The sequence below is a fragment of the Cottoperca gobio genome, chromosome 24 (assembly GCF_900634415.1).
Source record: "Cottoperca gobio chromosome 24, fCotGob3.1, whole genome shotgun sequence".
In the NCBI taxonomy this organism is placed as follows: domain Eukaryota; kingdom Metazoa; phylum Chordata; class Actinopteri; order Perciformes; family Bovichtidae; genus Cottoperca; species Cottoperca gobio.
Window position 1 is genome coordinate 16,936,899 of NC_041378.1, and position 24,713 is coordinate 16,961,611.

At 38.7% G+C, this 24,713-nt stretch overlaps 1 protein-coding gene across 1 annotated transcript; it reads left to right on the top strand.

The window, feature by feature from the left end:
* Positions 1-974: 974 nt before the first annotated feature.
* On the top strand, positions 975-24,495 carry cnstb (consortin, connexin sorting protein b). The gene is made up of 11 exons (XM_029425943.1): positions 975-1,257; positions 4,703-5,189; positions 7,783-7,892; positions 11,055-11,085; positions 12,433-12,519; positions 12,645-12,759; positions 13,589-13,610; positions 13,698-13,767; positions 15,005-15,276; positions 21,810-21,954; positions 22,047-24,495. The coding sequence occupies exons 2-11, from the start codon at positions 5,102-5,104 to the stop codon at positions 22,253-22,255; spliced, it is 1,149 nt and encodes a 382-aa protein (XP_029281803.1). The 5' UTR covers positions 975-1,257; positions 4,703-5,101; the 3' UTR covers positions 22,256-24,495.
* The last annotated feature ends 218 nt before the right edge of the window (positions 24,496-24,713 follow it).

The following is a 24,713-nucleotide window of genomic DNA, read 5'->3' on the forward strand; positions in this document are numbered from 1 at the left end:
AGGTAATGAGAGCAAGCAGAGTTAAGCCCTAAAGCAGCACAATTATAGCCAAACTCATTACAGGAGACAAAGAAACACACACACACACACACACACACACACACACACACACACACACACACACAAAATGATAGTTCTATCCCTGACTTTGCCCTTCCTCTCTTTCTGCTCCACTTCTTCATTGTTTAGCATCATTTCAAGTTTCACAAACTTGCTGTGTGTGTGTGCAGATTTAGAAAAGAGGGATGAATGCCACAAACACAGACTCACACACGTTTCTTCTGAACAAGCCCACAGAATTAAAAAGCCATTAATATTTTATTGTGTTAAGGTTCCGACCTACATCTAAATGTACCTCACAGCTGTAATTGATTTGATTATTTTGTTATCAGAAATATGACATAAGTCACCAAAAAACATACAAAACTCACACAAAAACAACACAACTCAAAAATCACACTGAAACATGGCAAAATACAAAATCAAACCATCATGATATCATGATAAACGCAAACACACAATTTATATCAGCTGGCCTTACAACCTATATAAATACCAGAACATTAACGGTATAGGCTACAGTAAATACACTAAGGCTTCATACACAAAATAAAAATAAAAACAAAGAAATTCTTTATCCTAGTTTCATAATTAATCTTAATTTGATAAATGATTTCCAATTTCTGTATATCTATATGTTGACATCCGCCGGATGTCAAATCCCCAAAACACTGTCGTATTTGTGTGGAGTGTTAAGGGCTAAGATCCAATCTCTGTACGAAAGTGCTGCACTGATTCGCACAACTGTGATACATCTAATCACTTCATATGAGTTTTCTGTTCTGTTTATGTAAGAGTAACAATACAACGCAAAGACGACGTACATCTGTACTGTTTCTCTCGTAATCCGGTGCACGGTTTAACATCATATAACCGCTTCATCTGCAGTTACATAACCGCTGCCTCACAGCCAGCAGCCAGTGTGACACATCTGCCAGAAGATGGCAGCCTCCGCCACACAGTGAACTAAATAAAGAGACATGGCATGTTAGAATGTATATTTTGCAATGAGGGGAAGATGAAAAATCCCCGGATTGGACAGTAAACAAGAAGTATGAGAGAGTGTCGGAGACGGACAGATGACAGAGTGAGGTTAATGTGGATCCTGCTGTGGGCCGACACGGAGAGGGACACACAGCACGACGCTGTTTCAGGGCGTTGATGTTCAGACGACCAACTGTGAGACATCATCCAGCGGTGAGTGCATCTCTCCATCCTACTGCAGTTTGTTCTGTGTTGTGTGTTCCGTAAAATTATGGGATGTCAATTTACATGACATATGCTACCGAGAGGTTTGGATATTATTCTGCCGTACCAGAAGGAACTATAATAACCATAGAATTTGGATTTAAGATGGATGTCGCAGCAAAATAACAGGATAACAAACTCGATAGCTTACTTATAGATGCTTTGGTGTTTATTTATTTATTTCAACATCTTTTTTTTTTTTTATCGTTATTGTCAATGTGATGAATAGGCTAGTCTATGATGAAAAACACACACATGTAAGCAAAATAACCTTTAATTGAGCGCGAGGTTGCATAGTGCACGAAAGCGTCAGCTGCACGCACTCCCCTACATGCACATGTTCACTTTGCCTAAAGCAGACACGTGCACACGCACGCACTCAAACTCCGCCACCCACTTGTGCGAAAATGTTTTTTATTGACAGGGAGTGAACCACAAGGCAGTCATCTGGAGAAACAATGGCAGCAACAAAAAGCTCTTTATGTTTTTCACAGCAGTGAGTGTGTATCTAAATGATGGGCGGTGTGAGTAAAAGCACTCTGTGAGCTACAATAGACACACAGTAATGGCTATAGGAAGATAGCGTATTTACGTTAGGAATAATTAACATAGGCCTATATAAATGACCATATTATTGCTCACCATTTTCAAGGAATATTTCTGACTGAAAGTACCTTCAAGGAAGCCAGTGTTTTTACTTAGTTCACTGCAGTTTGAAACAAAATGTAAGATTTGAAACTTGTGTAAGGTTATCCATCATGGGGAACCACTGTCTGCTTTTATTTTTGACTCAGTTAATGTCATGTGGTTATGTACAGTAGTGAAGATTTATCAAACCAATTAATAAAGAATGAAAGAAAACATGATGGACAAGCACGTTTTGAAGGAATAGACATTTTTGGAACTATACTTGTACAAAGATCAATACCACGCTTATATCTGTACTGAAGCCAGTATCCAATTAGCTTAGCATATATACTGGAAACCGCTACTGGCTCTGTTGAAAATCCTCAAACCAGCACCAGACTCACTAAAATCCAGGTTACATGTGCATGTGTGTGAAACTGTCTGTCTGTTCGCAGCTAATCTCACATACTACTGGACCCATTAGCCGAAATTCTTTTGTTCACACACGTACCGAGTCTGTTGTACTTTTTGGCCTTTGTTGTGGCTCAAAAACTGAAATCCATAGAAAGGTTTGGTCTAATTTAAACCGGATCATCTGCAGATTAATTCCATACCCGATAATGATCCACTAAAGTTAAACACAACATGAGATGAATAAATTCCTGTTTTTGTTATCTTTGTGCCATCCTGCCTGTAATGGAGCCGGGAGGGACAATTGAGTGAGATTCAACTCTTCTTTGTTTGGGAGGCGACAGGGAGACACACCTGGTGGAGATCTGCAGCCTACTGAGAGCGAGAATTACAAGTTGCGGTTCTATGGGGTGGTTAGGTCCTTACCGAGACTATGTCTGAGCTGGCTGTGCAGCGGCGGGTTATTCTTGTACAGAGACAGGCTAGCTGTTTCCTACTGTTTCCCGTCTTTATTTTATGCTAAGCTAACCATCCCCTGGTCTTCAGACATGAGAGCAGCATCTTCTCACCTAACTCTCTGCAAGAAAGAGACTAAATGTAATGTCAAGCTATCCCTTCTCTGCAAGTCTCTGCATATTGCAGTCATACAGGAATGGAGACCACTGCTTGAAGGGAAGTAGTACATTGAAGTAATGTGAAGTATATGTAATTTGTAGAAAATAGGCTGAAAAAAGCTACTTGTATGAATCTAGATGTTTACCAAGTATTGATTTAGAAAAAGGTAAAGGGCCTAAAACAGAAAAGTGTATGTAGCAATTCATACTGACAATGTAAAAGCAAACCCAGAACTGTCTCAGCGTGTTTTAGTTACATTTACACAGATTTCCATCTTAAGCCTACCCTACATCGTTCTTAATTTTATACTAGGCATCCTATGAGTCAGTCTCCGCTCCCAGCGTTTGTACTTTGTGTCACATTCCATGTTGCAGAATTCACAATGTTCACATGACTGCTAACATGCTGTGTGAACACATAGTATCACAGAAGCTCTCATGCCCTCAGACCACTCAGGCTGAAAATGTAGGTTTCTCAAGGCGGAAATATTTTTATCCACAGCATGTCAGCCATTGTCTATCCAACCTCTACCAATTGAGAGAGGAAGCCATGGTTTTTGCAAACTTGAAGAGGAGCTAGTGTATAAAACGGTTCCCACTGGGGAGGCTAAGACAGATGGACGCAGCTGTTCACCTGTAGAGTAAAAACAGGGAACCGTCTTTGAAGTCATAATGCAATGGACTACATACTACATACTACATACTACTCCTACTCAAAACTTTGTTCTTTTTTTTATGTCTCGATACTATTTACAGTAACAGAACTGGTTAAAGGTTCAAGTGACTGCCCTGTGAAAGGTCATTGATCCTGATAATGTCGACCTTTTGTCAACAGCCACAAGTAAACTCTAGTGTACTGCCTGTAGGCAGGAAACTAAATCCTTCCTTACCTTATCTGTATCTTATCTTATCTACTTCATGCAATATATGATGAGGTGCCTTGGGGTTGAAAGAGAGAAGAGAAGACTACCTGCCTACAAAACTTATGACAGGTTGCATTGTTCTCAACTTAATTTGTTAGCAAATGTTAGCACACTAAACTAAAATGGTGAAACATAGTAAACATTGAACATGAACATCAGCATTTCAGAATTTTCATTGTAGGCATGTTAACATGCCGGTGTTAGCATTCAGCTCAAAGCCCTGCTTGTACAGCCTCACAGAGCTGCTAGCATATCTGTGGACTGTTGGGCTTGTTGGTTGCAGGCGGCATCTATTAAAAGGGCAAATGTATGTCATTAACATAAATCACATTGACAAATGCCTGAGTTATTTAAACGAATAAATAGAATACTCAGTCTCCTTGGTGCCCAGACTGAGTTGAAAAACACTACATGATGTTTCAATAAATGCAGGAAAAATGTTGACCCTCACTTCTAAACCTCACTGTCTGGTAGAACAAAGTGTAAGAATGGATTATTGATAGCAGGCTTTACAGTGTGCTGTCTGTCTGCACTGTAACATACTCTTTGCTAATTATTCTACTCCACAGATTACTATGAAGTTAGTTTCAACCCAGGAGTTATTCAGAATAGAGCACTCTGCCATGCCTCAATGGGCAGTTATGGTTTAGACACAAAGACAACCCTTTCAGTCAATGACATAACTGCCATTTCACCAGAAACTGCTTCTCTTTGCAGTCAGCTCTCTCTTCTTTCTCTGTTTACGAGTCCTCTCCTCGAACATACTTTATGAAGCATATATTATGTTCTCTTTATAAAATACATCTCTTTTTTTGACAGCTCGCTGTGGACACGGAAGGGAGCATTTGCACTGAATTCTGCATGTAGGAGAAAGAAAGTCTACAAGATCTAAGAGCATCATCCTCCACTGCCCAGCCTTGATAGACTATGGTGGACATTTCAAATCTCCCCCTGCTTGACCACCCAGGAGAAGCAATGGAGGATTAAATCACATGCTCCGTCACGAGTGATAACAAACCAAACCTGGGCAGCACAAACTTTCACAAGCGATTTTCTTATCTCACTCAAAGGAAGCGCACTGATAAAAGTCAGAGAAAATTCATGTTTTTCCAGTGAGGGCCCGAAACAAGAGACCCAGACACAGCCTACTGGAGGGTCTCATAGGAGCTTTTGGAGAACTTCAACTTGGAGGATAAGATCGCTGCAGTGACGGAGGTGATGGGTAACAAGAACGCCATCCCGCCGAAAGGTCCCGACACTGGGACGACGCAGAAAGAGGAAGGGGTGTGCCTCAACAGTGCCACAGGTACTTTTTTTTCTTTCTGGTTTGGATCTAATATATATAACTGCTGTGTGATTTTTATGTTTGTACGCCTCAGGGAATGTTGTTTTTCCTGCAGTATCAGCTAATGTGAATGATATATATGACACTAGAAAATATACTATTCAAAAACTCATTCATTACAATGCCTCTCAAAGACTTATTACTTTAAATGGCCCTTGACTGATAGCATAGAGATATTAGAACGATACCACACGATATTCTGCAGAGCGCTGCTGATTGAAAGCTTTTCAGAGTCTCAAAGCTTATCACCCATCTGTGGACCACAGTTTCCCACAATACTGTATTGTGGCAGAAAAACAGAACTTAAGATGATCAGGATGATACTAATCTGTAAGGAAGCCACGGCCAATACTCTTGGATGTTTGCAATGTACTATACAGATGGAGCTATGTTACGTAAGAGTTGCGCTATACAGCTGCAGTTAATAGCGACTAATTGTCACAGTAATGGTTGCAGGTGAGGGGCTGACAGGCTGTCACCGATGGCAACCTGCTGTGGTAACAACCCGTTTGTCAGGTAGCTTTAGCCTCAAACACGTTTTCTGGTGCTGCTATGACACACGCCGTGGTTGCGACGCTGTGCTAGCGACTTGTCAATCACAAGGTAGCCACGCCCGAAAGTATACCCTGCTTTACCGTCTATTTTACTCTAAATGTGACCATAATTTACAAAATGAACATCACGTTGTATTGAAGAAGACATCAAACTAGCAATTGAGGCATTAATCTCATTATGGAAAATGTTAACTGAGGTAATAAATCAAGTGAGAATTACAGTCATTTTCTCATAGACCATTAAAAAAAATGAACGTCTAAGACACTTCTGCATCAGCTTCACTTTCTAAGTTGTCCCTTGAGCTAGAGCCAGGAGATGCTAATCAACATAACAAATGAAAGAAAAGGCTATTTCTTGTCCATGCACTGCCTGGAGCCTTGTCGTCACAGTGAGGTTGCCAGTAACCAGGGGAGAATTCAGGAAGTGAAAGTGCCTGGCCAAGAATTTGTCCTGCGATGCCTTTGGACTGAGCCAGGCTGGTTGTTAGCCCCCTCTTTGCATGCTTTATGCTAAACTAATTTCACTTGCTCTTTGATGCTCGCTTCATATCTAGAGAGTGGTATCGGTTTTCTCATCTAACTATCAGCAAGGAAGCAAAAAGTGTATGTCCCAAAAAGTTGAACTACTTCTTTCAAGCTAAGGTGAGATGTAGCTGGTTTTAATGAAAATGAAAACACTGAACTAATTATATACAGTGTAATACTTCAGTGATTTATTGCCCTTTATAATCTGCAAAAGACAGATTCAAAAAGAATGATCAAAATGTATGCCCCAGATATGGAGATACTAAGATATCCTAACTTTTAGTACCTAATGTAGATCAAGTTCCAAAAAATTCTGGATCCTTTTCACATTATGCAACATATAGCATCTTTTTGTTAGTCCTTTAACGCCTGGTAAGTGTTCGAGTCTTTTAAACTCACCTCCAGTTTTTAACACAAACTTTCATACATTTGTAGTCTCCAAGATCGTTTCACCCTGATGACATCAAAATGAAATCATCAGGGTTATTTTCTTAGACCTGTCAAAGCTCCTCCAAAGTCCCTGAGGATAATATACACCTGCTTTTACAGGGGGACTAGTATTCCTCTAGACGAGTAAACTGACTCTTATGTGTTAAAGTAGCAAATGACAACTTTTAACTTATCATTATGAAGTAAATGTTAATTGCACAATGTCTGTAGAAGAATGAAACCATTAGTGTCTAGATTGGTTGTGCCTATACTTTTAAAAGTAATAAAAATAATAACACGGAGGCCTCGTACTCTGAACAAAGACTCTTTATTGCTCCCACATAGTCAACGGCAGCGCATTACAGCTACACTCCTTCCTTTCACAATAAAAGCCTTAGACATATACACTGCATCACTGCTTACCAGATATTATTTCTCTCAGAGGCAAGTAAATAAAATAGCTTACAAGCCAAAAAAATAGCTACAGAAGCAGGAATGTGGACAGTAAAACAACCAGAGTAACGTTAACTGTGGAAACTCTATTCGGGAAAAAAGCCCTGTTGACGGAGGAGGCAAAGAAGGCAAAGAAGGGGAGTGATAACAAACATTCTTTCTATTAAGCTACATCAGTAAGTAACAAAACCTACCTCCTTATTAATACAACTGGGTGGTTTACTTTGCCTTTATCATTGGCTGCTAGCGGTAGCCATGTTGCTAAAAATATATGAACAAGTAGATCGTCTCTGTTGCTCAGCTGTGTTGTTTGTAGCTCTGTGGAAAACGGAAAGCGATCACGTTGTCTTTGCCACACTGGCACCAACAATTATACCAGTTGGAAACGCTAGAGGGGCAAAAGTTAAAAAGCTGTCTGTTGCCCCTTTAAATAGGTGACGTGTCCCTTTAAGTAATAATGTAGTCAGAATATATGTTTTCCTACCATAAAGTTAACATTTGTATCACTTATTGATGACACAGAAACACAGCAGCAACGTTACTGTGATCAGAATTTAGACATCAACAAATTTGTTTGTGTTGTATGTTTCTAGGAAGCGTCTCCAGAGATGAACTGCCGGGGCCGAGCCCAGAGCTGCTGGCCTCCCTGCAGTCCCTCAGAGAAAACAGTGACGACACACTGCTGCCACACTCCCTGCACCAGGTGTGTCTCTCTCTGTGTGGAGGTGAATGTTCGACAGAAAGCGGGAGGTTTTTCTCCCAAACCAAGAGGGAATGTGTGTCTTTATTGAGTGAGACAGAATGGCTTTGTGTGTGGGTGTGTATGCCTACACATGTGTTTGTGAGTCTCTGTATGCTTACATCTATAGTATGCGTGTGTATGTGGCAGTCCTTCTGTGTGACCTGATTTCAAATGATCTGTTTTCTCAGTTAGCTGGGACAAATATAACAAATCCCTGAGCTGGTGTTTCTCAAAGTATCAAAATAGCTTGTTAGATTTCACCAACATGCAGATGCACTGAGATAGCTTAGTTTTCATTTAAAAAGGTCAGCCGTCTGAACATTCATTGCTCAAGGAGACATCAGAAGTAGTTACTGAAGCAGAAAATAAAATGTATGCCACTGTTCTACAATGCAGGTGTAGGGATGTGAACTGACAACCTGTACTCTATTGTTCATATGTCTAATATTCCACTCCCTCAGACCACAATTATAGGGTTCAAACAAACATGCTAATTAGAAGTGTGATAGATATAGTATGGCTCAGTCTCTGCGTGTAAAGGATCACAGCAAAAAAAAGTGTTTTTATCTCGTTTAATACTTTGCAGACCACAATCTCCGAACAACACTTAGACAATAAGAGCAATTTGTCCGAGCTATTCCAGCAACTCGAGCAGCTTGTAGTTTACTTTGCTTCACTGCCAGCTCCAGTAATCAAAGAACAAAGGCTGTTTACAAGAAACGAAAGGAGAGGCAATGCAGTGCAATCAGGTTCATATTAATTTGGCAGTTACACGACATGTTACTGTAAGAGTCACACATGATCAGAGTTATCATTTTGTTATAAATACACTCCAATTACAAGGAATTTAGTGTGAGTTACGCTACACTCTACAGATGATTACGTTCAGTGTGTCGGCTGACTTTTAGCAGAAACATGGTCAGTGTCTCTCATACTCTGTCAGACATGAAGGTCCATATTTGGTCATATCTGCTAACACCTGCTATTACTTGTGTACCAAATATTTCCTGGCCTAAATTCATTTGGTAAATACTAAAGATATTTTACATGTCTGTGCTCACGGGTCTATGTTTTATAATCTGTCCATGCCTAGTCTGTGAAATAAGTCTGTTCCAACAAACATACAGGGTGTGTCACAACCTGGCTCGAGAGGAGGTGACAAGGAGGGAGACCACACAATCAAATAGCTTTTCTATATGGTTTAATTTAAGTAAATTATACACAAATCACAAGTACAATACAATACAATACAATACAATACAATACAATACAATACAATACAATACAATACAATACAATACAATACAATACAATACAATACAAATAGCAGGCAGCAGGCCAGAGGGAAGAGACAGAGAAGATCTTGCAGATCTCTTTATAGCCTGATCCCAGCCTGCTCAGGTGTGCTGAATCAGTGATGAGGAGATGACGAGGTCTCAGCTCCACCAATCAACCTCCTGAAACACAGGTGAAGCACACAACATGGGAAGTACAGGACAGGGTTACCTCTGAGGCCGTCACAGGTGTCATACACATAGAGAGAAAACGTCATTATTGTCCATGTTAAACATGTTTGTTTTAATAAGTATTATTCATATAAACACTCAAATAAAACTTAATGCATCCGAAACTCAATCTGGAATTTGGCCGAACAGTCTTCTTACTGAGTGAATAAATGTTCTGTTTTCTCACAAAGCCTGAAGGTAACAGGTCATTGATCACCTGACAGACACTGACAGATACACGTTCATAGAAGTACTGACACAATAGAAAGAAAATTAATCGATGATGATTTTTATGTCTTGACATCACTATTATGTTGTCATATTGTTTTTTGTATATTAATATTGTGTTCTCTATAACATTCTGAAGTTTAAACATTATTTATGTGGAGGCTTCACATAAGCCCAGTGGGTTTTCTGCCTCTCCCTGCACTGCTTTGGGTATCTTTGTTATGGACAGTATGTCTGTGTATTTTGAATTGTGCAAATAAAACTGAAACTAAACTATAATAATTGATCATTTTCTAGCTCCAGGTTTTCAAGAATTATGATTAAAGCTTTTCTTGATGCATATATGATAGTACATTTAACATCTTGGTGTTCAAGACTGATCAAACAAACTGAATAGGTAGTGTTCTGCTCTGGGAAATTATAATGAGCATTTTTCACAACCTGTGACATATTAAAGCCTTCAATTGATGGTTCTGATTATTTGAAGTGGCGTTGTATGAAGTATTTATCCATAGTCAGATGGGGGTCGACAATCCCCCGGTTTGGAGAAGCAGACAGGAGTTACGACACGGAAGCAAAGCAAAGTACTGCTGTGGACAGGGGGAGCAGCAAAATGTATTTTAGCCACCTAAAACAAATCAATATCAGTGTAGGTGCACGTTATATTTAGAATATTTTTTGGACCTGTTATCTTTGCTCGCTTCAAAGCACCAGACTTCATTGACAAAAACAGTGATTTTACCTCTCAGAACATGGAAGTTGCTGGTCTACCGCTGCATCGATCACTTAGTTTGTTTGTGTTATTGTGTGACTTTGGTGTTTTAAGGGATTTGTTCGGATTCACTAAAGTCACACAATAACACAAATGAAACAAACAATAGTCAGCAGATTAATTGATAATGAAAATAATTATTAGTTGCAGCCCACCTGGTATCATGGAGTTACAGACAAATGTCTGAGGAGGTGAAAGTTCCCCATCTCTAGATTTACTAAGTCATGTAGTTGACTGGTTGTGGAGAGGAAGGTATAAAGTAGATGGGAAAAAAAAGCTTATGGAGCATAATTAGATGCATGTGACTTCACGTCTCACAGGGTGTCTCCATGACTCTGTCATGTGATCTTCATCTTTGAAGGAATTTGGTGAATTTCAAACAAAAACATCTACATTTGGTAGAACAGCCTTATTCAGAGTTTGACAACATCACATTTGACAAGGTCACCATGTACTTTGATGCTTAATGGTTTAATGGCGATGTTTCACACTAAAACGTTGTCACATGACTTGTTTCATAGAGTAAGACTATGGACTATTCTGTATACTGTAAGTGTAGACTTATATGTGAATCAACGTACTGTCCCTCCTGTTTAATCAATTCTCTTTTGTTTTCAGATCGCAGAGGCCTACTCGCTCAAAGAGGACTGTATCCTTTCAATTGCACAGTGACCTCTTTAGTTTCCTCATTTGTTTCTGTTTTTAATTGTGGCATATGCCAGTCACTAGTATTTTCCAGCTGAGTCACAACTAAGCCAGACTGGCACATGGCATAAAAAGTGTATTCTATGGACACTCTATGGAGGAAGCACTTCAATATAATTACCTATAGTTCTCATGCGGAGCAGATTTGGGGCTTTTATAATTTCTTTCATTAAATGCCTGTGTTGGTCCCATGAAGGCCAACATGTGACCCTAAAGGAACAAAAGTAATAATATTTACATATACAAAATAGGAAATAAGCAATGAAAATTAAAAAACTAAATGTGTCTGCAAAACATTTCTGTCATTCATCTTTTTCTCGTGTTGTCTATCTTTTTGTCAGGCACGCCATTGGCTGTCTCATTGTTGTTGTTTTCTGTCTGTTCATTTGTCTCTCAGTAACTGGGTGTTCCCCATTTGGCTGAAAGCACTGAAGGCTTGCTGAAGTAGTTTCCTCCTCCTCTGTTTGTGCTGTTGGTCTGGCAACAGCTGTCCGCCTCTCTTGCTGCAAGAAGAACACTGTGTGTTTGCATGTTTATGTATGAGAGAAGAGAGAAAACTGAGAAAGGTTAATGTATGGGGAGGGAGGATTGTTTGTGATCTTGTGATGAATTCATCATGATCATTATCCATGCAGAAATCGGTCATAATTTGAACATGTACACAGAAACATTTAGTTTGATCTATTATCACAGCACCAAGGCTAGCTTAGTCTGAATCGAAGAGGATCCATTGAATGCCCCAAAATGTCAAATGTAAACGTATGAAGCACTTTACTAAAGTAACAAATCCCAAACTACATTCTTTATGTATGTTTTATATATTAATATACTCTAGAATTATATTTCTCTGCTGCCTTGCTTCCTTTTTGGTTGGAAAAAGGTCTTGTGTGTGGAATCATCTCGGAACCCATCGGCTATCGTCTGACGATCTTAGATAAACAGACATATATACAATCCGGTGGTAGACGTTGTCTTTCAACTCCAACTTCATTCTTGTGTCTCAAGTTGCTAATCGGACTGTAAACAATGACAGGAGCATGGAAGAGGAAGTCTTGTGTGGAGATTGTGTATCTTATGTCTTAACTTATTTTATAATTCATTCATTCATCTTAAGGAAGTGACTTTCCCTGTTTTTGTACTATATGGCTGCTGGTGGAAAAGCCTGTTTTACAGAAACAACAGACTTTGTGGAATAAAACAGTAAAATAACAAAGTGACTAAAACTGTAATGTTTAGTAAAGACTTTAGATTGAAAGTCTCAGTTGGTGTCTTTAACTAATGATGCTATCAGACCAATGGGCTATTCAGTTCCTGAAACTGGAGAAGCTCTACCATGAACGTCTGCTCTCCAACCTCGCTGCCCTGCAGGAGAACTGGGGTACTGCTTGCATTTCTGTCAATACATTTTTATCTGTGATCCAAAACCTGAATGTAAAGTCTGTGCAATTTAAAGCAATAATTATTGGCTAATGTGTATTTATTTTGTGTGCACACTGTTCCCAGAGGGCCAGTGGAGAGAGAAGAAGAAGAACGATGAAAGCAGTTTGCCTGCAGACACGGACGGCATGAGTCAGAAACACATCGAGACCCTGAGCGAGCTCTGCAAGACACACCTCCGGTATACCACAACACGTCAACACAACATGTATCAGATAAAATGTTGGCAATCTGAAGCAAAGATATACATGGGAGGATACTTGGAATTATAAACTGCCTTTTTATCTTGAGATCAGCTACATAATACTACACAGTGCAAAAAGCTCTCCACACTCTCCAGCATTTCTTTGTCATTAAACATGTATGTTGTAAAGTTATGTCTTTGATGTTTCCCACACCTCAGTACAAACACAGACAGCACAAACTTATACTATAAACAGCTCTACTAGATTCCTCTCATTCCATTTCCTCCCATTACCTTCATCACTGTCAAACAGAAACCTTTTAGTGCCCGTTTTGCTTTGCTGTAATTGACCTCTACCATCGTCTCCCGTGTGGAAAGACTGATGAGTCCAACACATTGATAATGCATGAAGATACACTGAGGATACAGACACACTTGGGAATCGTTTGGAAAAATCTATATTTCTGACAGGGCAGAAAAGACTTCCGCAGGACAGTGATTTCAATAAAACACAGACAAATAGGCCTACAGCATGTCTGCATGCCAGACGCTGTTGTGTCCCACCTATCCTGTGACTCTTTTGGTATGTTATTGCCCAAAGTCATTTGATACAGGTGGATTTGATTTTGGAGAACATAAGCCATATCCTGCTGGAAAGGCTTGAAGAATATTTTAGCTTTTTAATATATTAGGGAACACCATTAACCTTGTCTGGCCTCTCTCTAACTCTTTTTGCCTCTCTCTTTCTCCTGCTGTCTGTCTGGTCATTCCCCATCTGGGATTTCCCTCTGTCTCTATCTGTTTTCCTCATTGTGGCATCACTCAGACCATCCATCAGTGTGGAACAGGTAAGACTTTTAAACCTTCCATTTATGTATCGCTCTTCAGACTTTTCCTACATGATACATTATTATAAGCAATGTTTGATTCAACAGAACACGCTGAATGCAACACTGAAAGACATTCAGGGCAAGGACGAGACACTACAACCCTGTCATGATAAAGGTAAACATGTTTTACTGTTAATACAGTAACAGCTCTGCTTTAAGCTAAATGCTAACTGCCTGCTAACATTCTCACATTGACAATGCTAACATAGGCTACTAATGCTTAACAGGTAGGCTACATATTGTAGCCTACCTGTTAAGCATTAGTAGCCTATGTTCACCATCTTACTTTGTTAGCATGCTAACATTTGCTAATTAGCACTGACAAAGTGCAGCTGAGGCTTAAACCAAAGCACTGGACAAATTACATTTTTGACTTGATGGCGCTTTCTGGAAGGTCAGAGGATCACCAAAGTAATTACAATTCATCATGAATGTGTACTAAATCTCATGGCAATCCATTTTACAGTTGAGCAGACTTTTATATAAAAAACAAAGAAAATGTCAACCTTCTGATGGCACAAAAAAAAGTCAATGGATGACCAAAGTCAATACGATCCATCATCCGGGACATGAATATCTGTACAAAATGACATGGCAATCCATCCAATAGTTGTTAAGACATTTCAGTGTGCCATTGCACACCATTGCACAAAATTCTGAAAATCTTTAACCTGAAACGAGTTTTACAAAAGCTCAGTTTTGAGTGACCTAAAATGCCCTTTGCATGTAGATGAAAGGCCAAAAAACTATCTTTTTAAAAATACCTGTGTATGTGTGGACTAGACCTCAGAATCAGAATCACAAATAGGTTTATAGCCAAGTAAGTTTTCACATACAATGAATGTGTTTGGTGCATAATATAAAAATAAATAAAAAGTAAAAGATAAAAGCAAGTACTGCAAACAGTCAACAAACAAATCAAATATACTGTATCTCTGTATAAAATGTTTAATAACAGTTTTGTGCAAGTCCAAAACATCTATCCAATTCCAGCTCATAATCAATATAGACACATCCACACACACAGACTGCGTAACACAACCATTTCTAAGCTTGTCACCACTTATAAACAATTTTGACTTGTTTGTGAGCAGGACTGTAACACAAATGAAGAATGGAAAGTGCACTGTTTATTATTACTTTACTTCTTAACTTAGACAGTGTAAACTCTGGCACGTTTTTTCAGAATGACCTCCTTTAAGCCTTGTAGAGTTAGCGTCATGACCTTCTAATCCACTCTAATACACATTAAGCTACCTCTGTATTAATACACCATTAAGTTCACATACAGTAAGGTTTAAGTCATATTTCAAAATCAATATTCAATCTCCCTTGTTTCTCTCAAATGCAAGTCAACAAGCCTGAAACAACACACCAGGATGAAGAACGAGAGCAAAGCATGAACTCAGACTCAGAGCTTCCCTTGCCACAGACAGGCCATCAGGAGGGAGGTGAAGAGGAGGAAAGAGAAGAAGAAGAGCTGTATGAGGAGGGACAGGAAGTAGAAGAGGAAGAGGAGGAGCCGTGTGAGGAGACGCCAGAGGAGGAGGTGAAGGTGGAGTGGCCAACAGGAGTCCCCCAGGCTTCAGACAAGGACCTGGCCAAGCTGTCCCACACAGAGGGGGTATGAATACTCTTTTTATCACACATATCATACTCTGTTTGTCTTCCTTTACATCTGATAACTATTACTAGAGAGATGCATCTTTATATGGTAAAGCAGATTGTCACAGAACTCACGTATAAAAGAGATGCTGTGATGAATCAACACGTTCACGTCACGCACGAACGCTTGGTCAGGACCCCTTGGTTTTGGTTTCACTCCGGACAAAAAACAGTGGCCTCATGGGTGACATTCCTGTGTTTGTTTGTATATCGCCTGATTTCCTCCTTTACTCCCATCATAATTACTACGGCTATTAGAGGCAGCCCTGTACAAGTAAAACTGACGCTAAAGAGATTTGTGGAGCGCCATAGTTTAATGCCTTTAGGGCCACTGACCAAGCTGCTGTATTTGACCAGTTGGGAGTGAGAACGGGTTGGATGATATAGGAGGGGTATACATATATTTTCATGCCCTGTATCCCTCTGTTGATTCTTTCCTTCTTGCCTTCTTTCCCTTTTCCTCACCATCCTTGTATTATCTCCTGCATGCATCTATCCTTCCTTCCTTCCTCTCTCCGATCTCTCCTGATTTTACTGTCTATTATGCTTTCTGCCTGCAGAAAGTAAGACTGCATTTCTATAAGTTCTATTCTCTGACCCACAGCTCTTTGTCTTTGCTGGGACACTCCCATAATTGATCTCTGTGTTCCCTTGGTGAGATCATCGCCAACGTCTCTATGTTCAAAAAAACCTCCACCCATGTTCACAGGTGTGGCCTTTACACTTGGGATGTTTACCCTGCCAAATGTGCTAAATTACTGAGCTGGGGCCTGAGCCAAGACATTATGTTCTGGCTCAAATGCTGAGCTGAGAGGGCCTGATTCTTCCTGGAGTTGGAAATGAAATCTTAGATATTCCAAACAAGCAGTACAGGCTTCGCATTGATGGGGGCAGGATCATGGCTGTTATGTAATCCAGTGGAGGATAGACTGGGTGGGGCATGGGTGGGACTCTTTTATTTTGAAATTAAAGTAGTTGAGTGACATCTCATTATTGTTTGGGAGTTGGCTTTTTTACAAAGGAAATTAACATTTCTCCCCTTTCAGTAACTTTATCAGAAACACAATTTGTCACCAGACAGCTAATTCAGAAAATAAGTAACAGCAATGTTCAGTGCTGGAATAAATGAATGTCAGTTAGCCAGAATCACATGATAAAAAACATGAATGATGCCAAACACATGTTTGAGAGCCACTTTTTCAACTTGTTGAGCAATGACAGCTACTTCTATTCGGATGTGTGTGTGTGTGGATGCAGAGGCAGGAGTGGTGGGATCGTGACATGAATGGCTTCACTGTCATCCAAACATTTTAAAAATCCATGTTTGTGTTTACCAAGTGACGCCTTCCAGCCCAGAATTGTGACGATATAGTCATAGAGGGACGAGAGTGACATAAAAGTCACATGAAATTCCAATAGGACTGTTCAGACTGAGGTAGCAGTGCAAAAAATAATCAGAGCTGCATTGAAAAGATGAAAAAACAAACATATCTGAGTCACGTGTGCTCTGACAGAAAAATCACATTTGGGCCATTTTTGCCTGCAGTGTGAACGTAGCTTACGTCTTGTTTTGACATGATTCTTCCCTCCATCCTGCTGAAAATTTTAATTTCTTAAATTAAAGGGCAGCACTCAATCACATTTTGATTTGATAATTTTGCAATTATATACTGAATTATAATTTACAACTTGATTAAACATTCCTCAATAAACTAATGATTTCATCCTAATTTCTATTACAGCAACACATTTACTTATTTACAATTTACAATTTACTTTTATTTTTTTGGAATTACTTTATCTTTATTTCAAATTCATTATATAGTTTGTCATCCATTTACCTGTTTATTTTTTAACTGTAAATGTCCGGCTCGGTAAATATCTTGGCCACAATTTTGGCCAAAATTGGGATTCTCCATACATACTGTATATATACTGTATGTATATATCAGCCGGTGTATGGTTTTCAACTCTCAAATATCCACATCTCCTCAAAAATCCAGTATCTTCAGGCCATAGTAATTAGTCCTGTATATTATTAGTCCTGTATATCATTAGTCCTGTATATCATTATACAGGACTTGTATCTTGAGACCTCCTGGCCAGCTGGTGGCTTTCCTGACTCAAATGAACCACTAGCAAACAGGGTTAAGCTGACAGAAACATGTGAAGCCACAGTATCTCTCTTGAAAACAAGCCATTTAGTCTGTTGGCTCACTGCTCATTAAGTCCTCAGCCAGCCACAACAGTGAGCTGCTGAGCAAAACTGAGCAGCAGATTGCAGCATCAGTTCATGGCCTGTATACAGTAATAGATCACTTTGCTGATAGTGCCATATGTGAAAAACCCATGCTGTGTACTTTCAAACAGCATGGAATTAAAGCACAAACAGAGCATTATAAATATTGTAAAGATGTGTTCTTCTGCTTGTGGATGAGTCATTTTTTATGATGTTTTGCGGCTTCAAATGTTTCTGTGAGTTCGATTCTGTTTGCTGCTGTTCATTTCTGTGTGACCCGAGAGATCATCAGTTACAGGACTCATAGCTCCTGCTAATGCTCATGTATCCACACCACTACCACTAACTCATACCACCTTTTGTCAAAATTATTCTTTTAACACATTTTATGGTGAATACTAGTAGCTATTTGCCAGCTCCCTGTAAATGACAACATCAACATGGTGGCATTGACATGGTGAGCATGTTAGCATGCCGATGTGACCGTTTAGCTAAATAAAGTACAGCTTCACACTTCAGTTTGCAAGTGCAAATTAACAAATGTTAGCATGCTAATACGCTAAACTAAGATGTGTTAGCATTTAACTCAAAGTCCTGCTGTGTAAGTATAGCCTTACAGAGTTGAGAAAGAGGGGTGAGTGAGGATGCGGAGCCAGGATTGGTGGGATTGTGACATGAATTGCTTCACTCATTCAACATTTTAAAAAGTCCATTTTTGTATTTACCAAGTCACGCATACCAGCCCAGTATTGGGCGTCAGTAGCTCAGGCCGTAGATACTTGGCTTGGGAACCAGAGGGTCATTGGCTCAAGTCCCTTTGATAGGTTCAAATTCACTTCCTGGGCTCTGCCGAGGTGTCCTTTAGCAAGGCATTGGACCCCGACACTACTCCCCGGGCGCTGATAATATAATAGCTGCCTTCTGCTCCTAATACCAGGATTCTAGGAGTCTAAATGTCACTGTGTTTGCTGTACTGTGCTGTGTGATGTGTGTGACCATAAAGATAGGATAAAAAAATCCTCCATTTCCAATTGTGTCTATATCGATCTAGAGTGACATAAAAGTCACCTGAAATTCCGATATGACTCATTGCAAAAAATCTGACCTGCATCAAATGAAAGTGGACCAAATCAGAATTAAAAAGATTAAAAAAAAAAACAGATCTGAATCACATATGCACAAAAAAACATTTGTATTTAATATCTAATATAGAAACTTAGTTTCATCACTGTAAAAACATTCCTGAATGTTACTTATGAGCCAGTTCAAGTGGTAATGTGGAACTGTAAACATGAGCACATCTACTGTATCCTAAAGCCGGAGGTGGAGGAAGGATTCAAACCTTTTACTTAAGTAAAGGTACTAATAACACACCTTGAAAACACTTCACTACAAGTTAAATCCCTGCATTCAAAATGTTACTTAAGTAAGAGAATATAAGTATAATCAGGACAATGTTATACTATTATATATTAAATCATTAACTTATTATGACTCATGCATTAATGTTAAAGCAGCATTTTACTGTTGTAGTTGGTTGAAGTGGAGTAATTTTGAAATATTAACTAATGATTATTTTCATTATGGATTGAAATGCTGATTATTGTCTCCATTAATCGATGGAATCGAATGGTCCAAAATGACATATTCGCAACAGTACAGACCTCCACAACATAAAATAAAATAAAATAAAAATGAAAGTAAATATATATATATATATATATAATATATGATATATATAATATATGATATATATATATATAATATATGATATATATAATATATGATATATATATATATATATATATATATATATATATATATATATATATATATATCATATATGATATATATATATAATTATTAAAAGGAAAAGCAGCAAATCTTCGCAATTGAAATGTTTTACATGACAAATGACCAAATCGTTTCCAATTAATTCTTTACTGATCAGTTTATTGATTATTTGTTTCAACTGTACTTGTGTGAACTTTTGGGTAATTTAATTTATAACAAAACATGCTATTTTAGAGGCTGTTCATATGTTTTGCATGTAAAACATCTTCATTTGTGAAATCTTGTGGCGTAGAAGTATAAAGTGGCATGGAAATAAAATATAGTAAAGTACAAGTACCTCAAATTTATACTTTGACTTTTTATTTAGGTGTGTACTTAGTTTCATTCCACCACTGCATAAATGTTGTCGTACTATGTCACATTTGGAGCTGCCCCATAGACAATGAATCTGAAATTGTTTCTAATCATAGAATGTTTAAATTCAAAATCATTTAAACCCCAACCATACACTCTCACACTTTTATCTTTACCTGAACAATTCTCTATAGAGGAGCGCCACAGTTTTCACAGTTTTATCAAACAAAACTTGCAGTATTTCTCTTTAACATCACAATTTCCACAGTGGTTACACAGAAAATCCTGATTTGAATGGGACTTGAGCTACAGAATCGAACAAGTCAAACATGAAATACTAATGTGCGTCTGCACAGACTTGACTCAATGTGATGACCACGGCAATATCAGCCATGCTATTATCGACCCACTGACCTCAGTAAGTAATTGACCTGTACATGATGGCAGCAGATGAGGCTGGCAGTTTGAGAAATGACTCCACTTCAGTTGCCAGCATATGACCGTGCTGTGTGTTCTGGTTTCTGCTCTGTGGTTTGTTAGAGATTATGATCAGGTCAAAAGGTTTTCATTAGGGTGGGTAAGAATTACTCTCATTACTACCTCTGCTGGCTGTACAGTGTGACTGCAGTTTAAATATCAGCCAAATATTCTTAATGCAATGCATAGTAATGAGTGCAATGTCAGAAATATATCTCTGTATTCAGTATGGAGTATTGAGCTTGCACAGTCACAACTGTTACATTATTTGGGCTTGCTGTGTCTCTCCAGTACAGAGAATCATGTGTGCTTCTGTGTTGTTGCACCTGTACCTCTGCAGCTCTGTGTTTACTTGCCTCAGCCAGGTTCCTGTGGCTCAGCTCCAATTCATCTAAAATGCTGCTGGTCGTCTGTTGACTAATACAAAACACACAGTAGGTTTCACATTAGTCTGCTGATGGAGCCTGTTCATTCCCTACCACTGTTTATGCTTGGATATGTATTTCATGTATTATATTCTGTGGTTTTACTGTCCTTATTTAAAACAAGCTGTTCTAGGTTACATGAGTCTCAAACCACTAGTACATCATAAGGCTCGGTTTGTGTTCCTATTCTTACAATCGACTATAAGTTTGTTAACTTTTTTTTGATAACTCAATTTATTGTTTATTCAATGTTTATTTTTTGTAGATTTTCCCTTTGAGAACTACAGTTTTTGGACATGCCAAATAAATCGGAATCAGAATCAGAAATACTTAATTGAATCATAAGGACAAATTGGATTTCAATGGGTTACAATTGCTCCATTTTAGAATATAACAACATAAAACATTTTTTTTTCAGTATATATAAACATAGAGAAGTTAAAATAAAAATGTGGACATTGCACTACAATATATGACAACAATAAATATGTAAATCAACGCCAATTGTGGCCCTGAGCAAGGCACCTAACCCCGAGTTGCTCCAGGGGGACTGTCCCTGTAGTTTGTTCACTATAAGTCGCTCTGGATAACTATAGTTTATTGCAATTAGGGCATTGCATAAAAAAAGGTCCAACAGGGTATGAGCATTCAGATGACAGTACAGGTTTTAAGAAACTCTCAAGTTAGTCAGATTTATATTTAAGCAATACTTAAGACGACCAATAAATGAAAAATGATTAACCGAACTGTATGTTATAAACATTCATCACACTTTACACATCAACTTCCTTCACCTACCATACTTACCATAGTTGCATTTACTGGGCTTTTATTACACACATTATGGGTGTGCTCACTATCACATTTTACCTCCCAAAAAATGGTGGCAGCTAATCTGGCTAAACTGTCTGCTTGTTTACAATGTGTATGCTGATTGTGTCTGTTGCCCTGTTGTACCAACAGAACCAAACATAAAACTATAAGAGCACTCAGAGAGTGCAGATCTCTCCGGTCAATCCGCTCCAAAACTCCATCGGGCCTTCCTTGGCCCAAGCTACACCATTCTACAAAGTTTCATTAAAATCGGGACAGCAGTTTTTCCGTAATACTGCTGACAATCAAACTGAACTGAAAAAATAACCTCCTTGGAGGTAACAAGAGGAAAACATTAGTGGTCATTTCTCTTGTTTCTGTCTCCTCCAGAGTTGCTCTCCAGATGGACTAGTCTCCATTCTGAAGAGGAGGAGAGCATCACTGGATGGATTACCTCCCGAAAGCGACATTGTTACTAAACAGAACTCCAAACGCAAAGTTCGCTTCAGCGAGCCAGAGGACGGCATTGAGCAAGGTGCAGCTTCAATCTGTAATGTAAACATTTCTATCAAAATGCAACCAAGGTCCAAGATCAGCGCATTATATTTGTCCCTTTCTTTCTTGCAGATGAGGTAGGTGGAGATTCCTGCCTTATCCTGCTGCTGCTGTGTCTGGTTACCGTGGTGATCAGCATAGGCGGGACCGCCCTCTACTGCACGCTGGTGGACACTTACTCCAACATTTGCACCGACTTCACTCACAACATCGACTTCTACGTCATGAACGTGCGGAGGTTCTTTGAAGGGCTCGGACGCTGGCTACCCCTCCGGACTTAGACCCTTTCATCTGCGTAGCAGACAACAGCTGTTTCACACATGTGTACTGTAAAGGACAGTGTACAATAGAGAGTGAGGATGACAGAGTTCCTGAGCATGACTCCAATCTTCTACATGGGATCTACAAGCATCTATCTGATGCTGCCATCCAGAGTCTTTAAAGATTTATTCTACAGTCACTGAAGCTTGGGTCCTTTGGCTCACTAAGACATATGAATTATGAGCTATCAGCCTAAGATTTATGTATAAGTAATAGGTGCTCAAAGCAACACTAAACAGTAAAAACTGTTGCAAGAGTGCATGTTGTGGGAGAGCTTAAAAACTCCTGTTTACTACCGTTTGTGTGGGTATTTCATCTTAAACTGAACCTTACAGATACCACACAAGAGGGCTCACAACTCTCAACAATATTTATATTTTAACAGAAGAAGTAGTTTATCTGTGTTCAAGTGTTTCCCTAACATTTGTAGCTGTCGTATCTTCGTCTGTTGTTCCAGAAGTTTTCTTGTTCCGGCGCTTATATTTTGACTTCCAAAGAGAGAAGCTGTCTTTGAAGTTATTAGGATTGTGTGTGTGTGTGTGTGTGTGTGTGTGTGTGTGTGTGTGTGTGTGTGTGTGTGTGTGTGTGTGTGTGTGTGTGTGTGTGTGTGTGTGTGTGTGTGTGTGTGTGTGTTGTTTTGAATGATTAATGCGCCAAAAGATGATTTTTAAATTCATGTTACTGTTATCTTTTTCTCTGTTTAAACCATCTCTGTTAAATGAATATTTTGTAGGGCTGTACACCTTTATCAAATGAGAAAGATTTATAATATTTTGATGAGCCTTTATGAAAAGAATAATTTCATAACTGTGTGTTTACCTCAATACAAGTGGTTACTCTGAACATTCCTCTTATCATCTTAATATGACCAAATCAAAGAGGAGCATTGTACTCTGTGTGAGACAGCTAAATGTACAAAGTGCCCTACACAGCATCTGCATGAATGATGCTGTATTCAGGAAGAGTGTGGCTCTTGGTATGGAAATATTAAGTCTTCCAGCTTATAACTCAATACATTTCAGTGTAGTCGTCATGATTATCAGTATGCAATGCAGTCATTTTACTCCACAAACTCAGGCACGTGCCCTGTGTTTATACTTTTGGTGCTCAATGTTTTCATGTTCATCCTTTAGTGTAAAACCCTAAAATTCCTCCTCTACATGTGGACTTATGATCATATCTAGTCTCATCCTGTAGTGTGCAAACAGCAACATCATGAAAGTGAAAACCCCATGCAAAGAGAAGATGCATTTGGATTGTGTTTGACATCAGATCCCATTAAAAAAAACAAGCAAACATACTGGTAGTTTAAGAACAAAAGATTAAGATGAAGTACATTATTTTATATATTTATTTTATGTTGGCATGTTTATTTGCACCTAGCTCTAAAAGTGAGTCTTCTATACCTGCTTTGGGAATACTAGTTACTTGTCAACCATTAAATTATTCGCCAACTATCTTCATAATCGGTTTTAGTAATTTTCTTAAAAGAAAAAGGTCACATTTCTCTGATTCAATCTTCTTAAATGTGAATATTTTCTTATAGTTTCTTTACCCCTTTCAATGACAGTAACCTGAATATCTTTGTGGAAAAAACAAGAAATTCAAGGACGTCATCGTGGGATTAGGGAAACAATGATAGACATTTTTCACCAACAGATCGATTAATCGAGAAAATAATAAAAATATTAATCGCCATTTCATTTAATTGTTAGTTGCAACTCTAATTGGGAATATGGGAATATACAGTGTACATGGGTTATGCTGTCTTTGTATAATTTTGTCCAAAAGCAGAGCTTTAGGGATCAACAGTTGTGTTTCCTGTCTGGCACAAGTAACACAACAGAACATATGCCTGTTGACATTTGTTCAACATGAAAGTTAATCAGCATGTTTCTGCCTTGTAGGCTATTTATGTTTCTACTGACAATGCATTTTTAGCTCTCCTTCTGAACTCCCAATTTGCAAAGTCATGAATGTTACTTTCGTATCGTCCCTGTGGATTTTACATTATGCAATCCACCTTTATTTGTTTCAATATTTATGTTCAGTTGTGTCCACAAGGGAATACAAAAAAAGATTAATTAAGAAACATTTGCCATTGTGTTTTCTTTTTTAGTGCTTGCCCTAATGTAAGCTGTTGCTTGGTGGGTGAAAGAGTTTCTCACCTTGATATTAAATGTGTCCCATTTAGTTTTTATCAACATGTTTATGGATGGTTATTAAGTGTTACTCAAGTTCTCCACCAGATGTCAATGTACACCACGGAATCACCGACCGTTTGTTCTAGAAACATACTGCTGGCTGCAGTCTACTACATGACGATTACAGTAAGGGGCAGAGACCTCCTTAAAGTATCGTGTGGAAATGTAACACATTATGACCCACCTGTGTATCTTATCTATCACATTTCACATT

What these genes read in the sequence shown, in the direction of transcription:
- cnstb (XM_029425943.1), top strand. Translation starts at nt 5,102, where the DNA reads ATGGGTAACAAGAACGCCATCCCGCCGAAAGGTCCCGACACTGGGACG. An exon ending in CTACTCGCTCAAAGAGGACT is followed by an intron (nt 11,086 to 12,432) that starts GTATCCTTTCAA and finishes TGATGCTATCAG; the next exon opens with ACCAATGGGCTATTCAGTTC. An exon ending in AGAGGACGGCATTGAGCAAG is followed by an intron (nt 21,955 to 22,046) that starts GTGCAGCTTCAA and finishes TCTTTCTTGCAG; the next exon opens with ATGAGGTAGGTGGAGATTCC.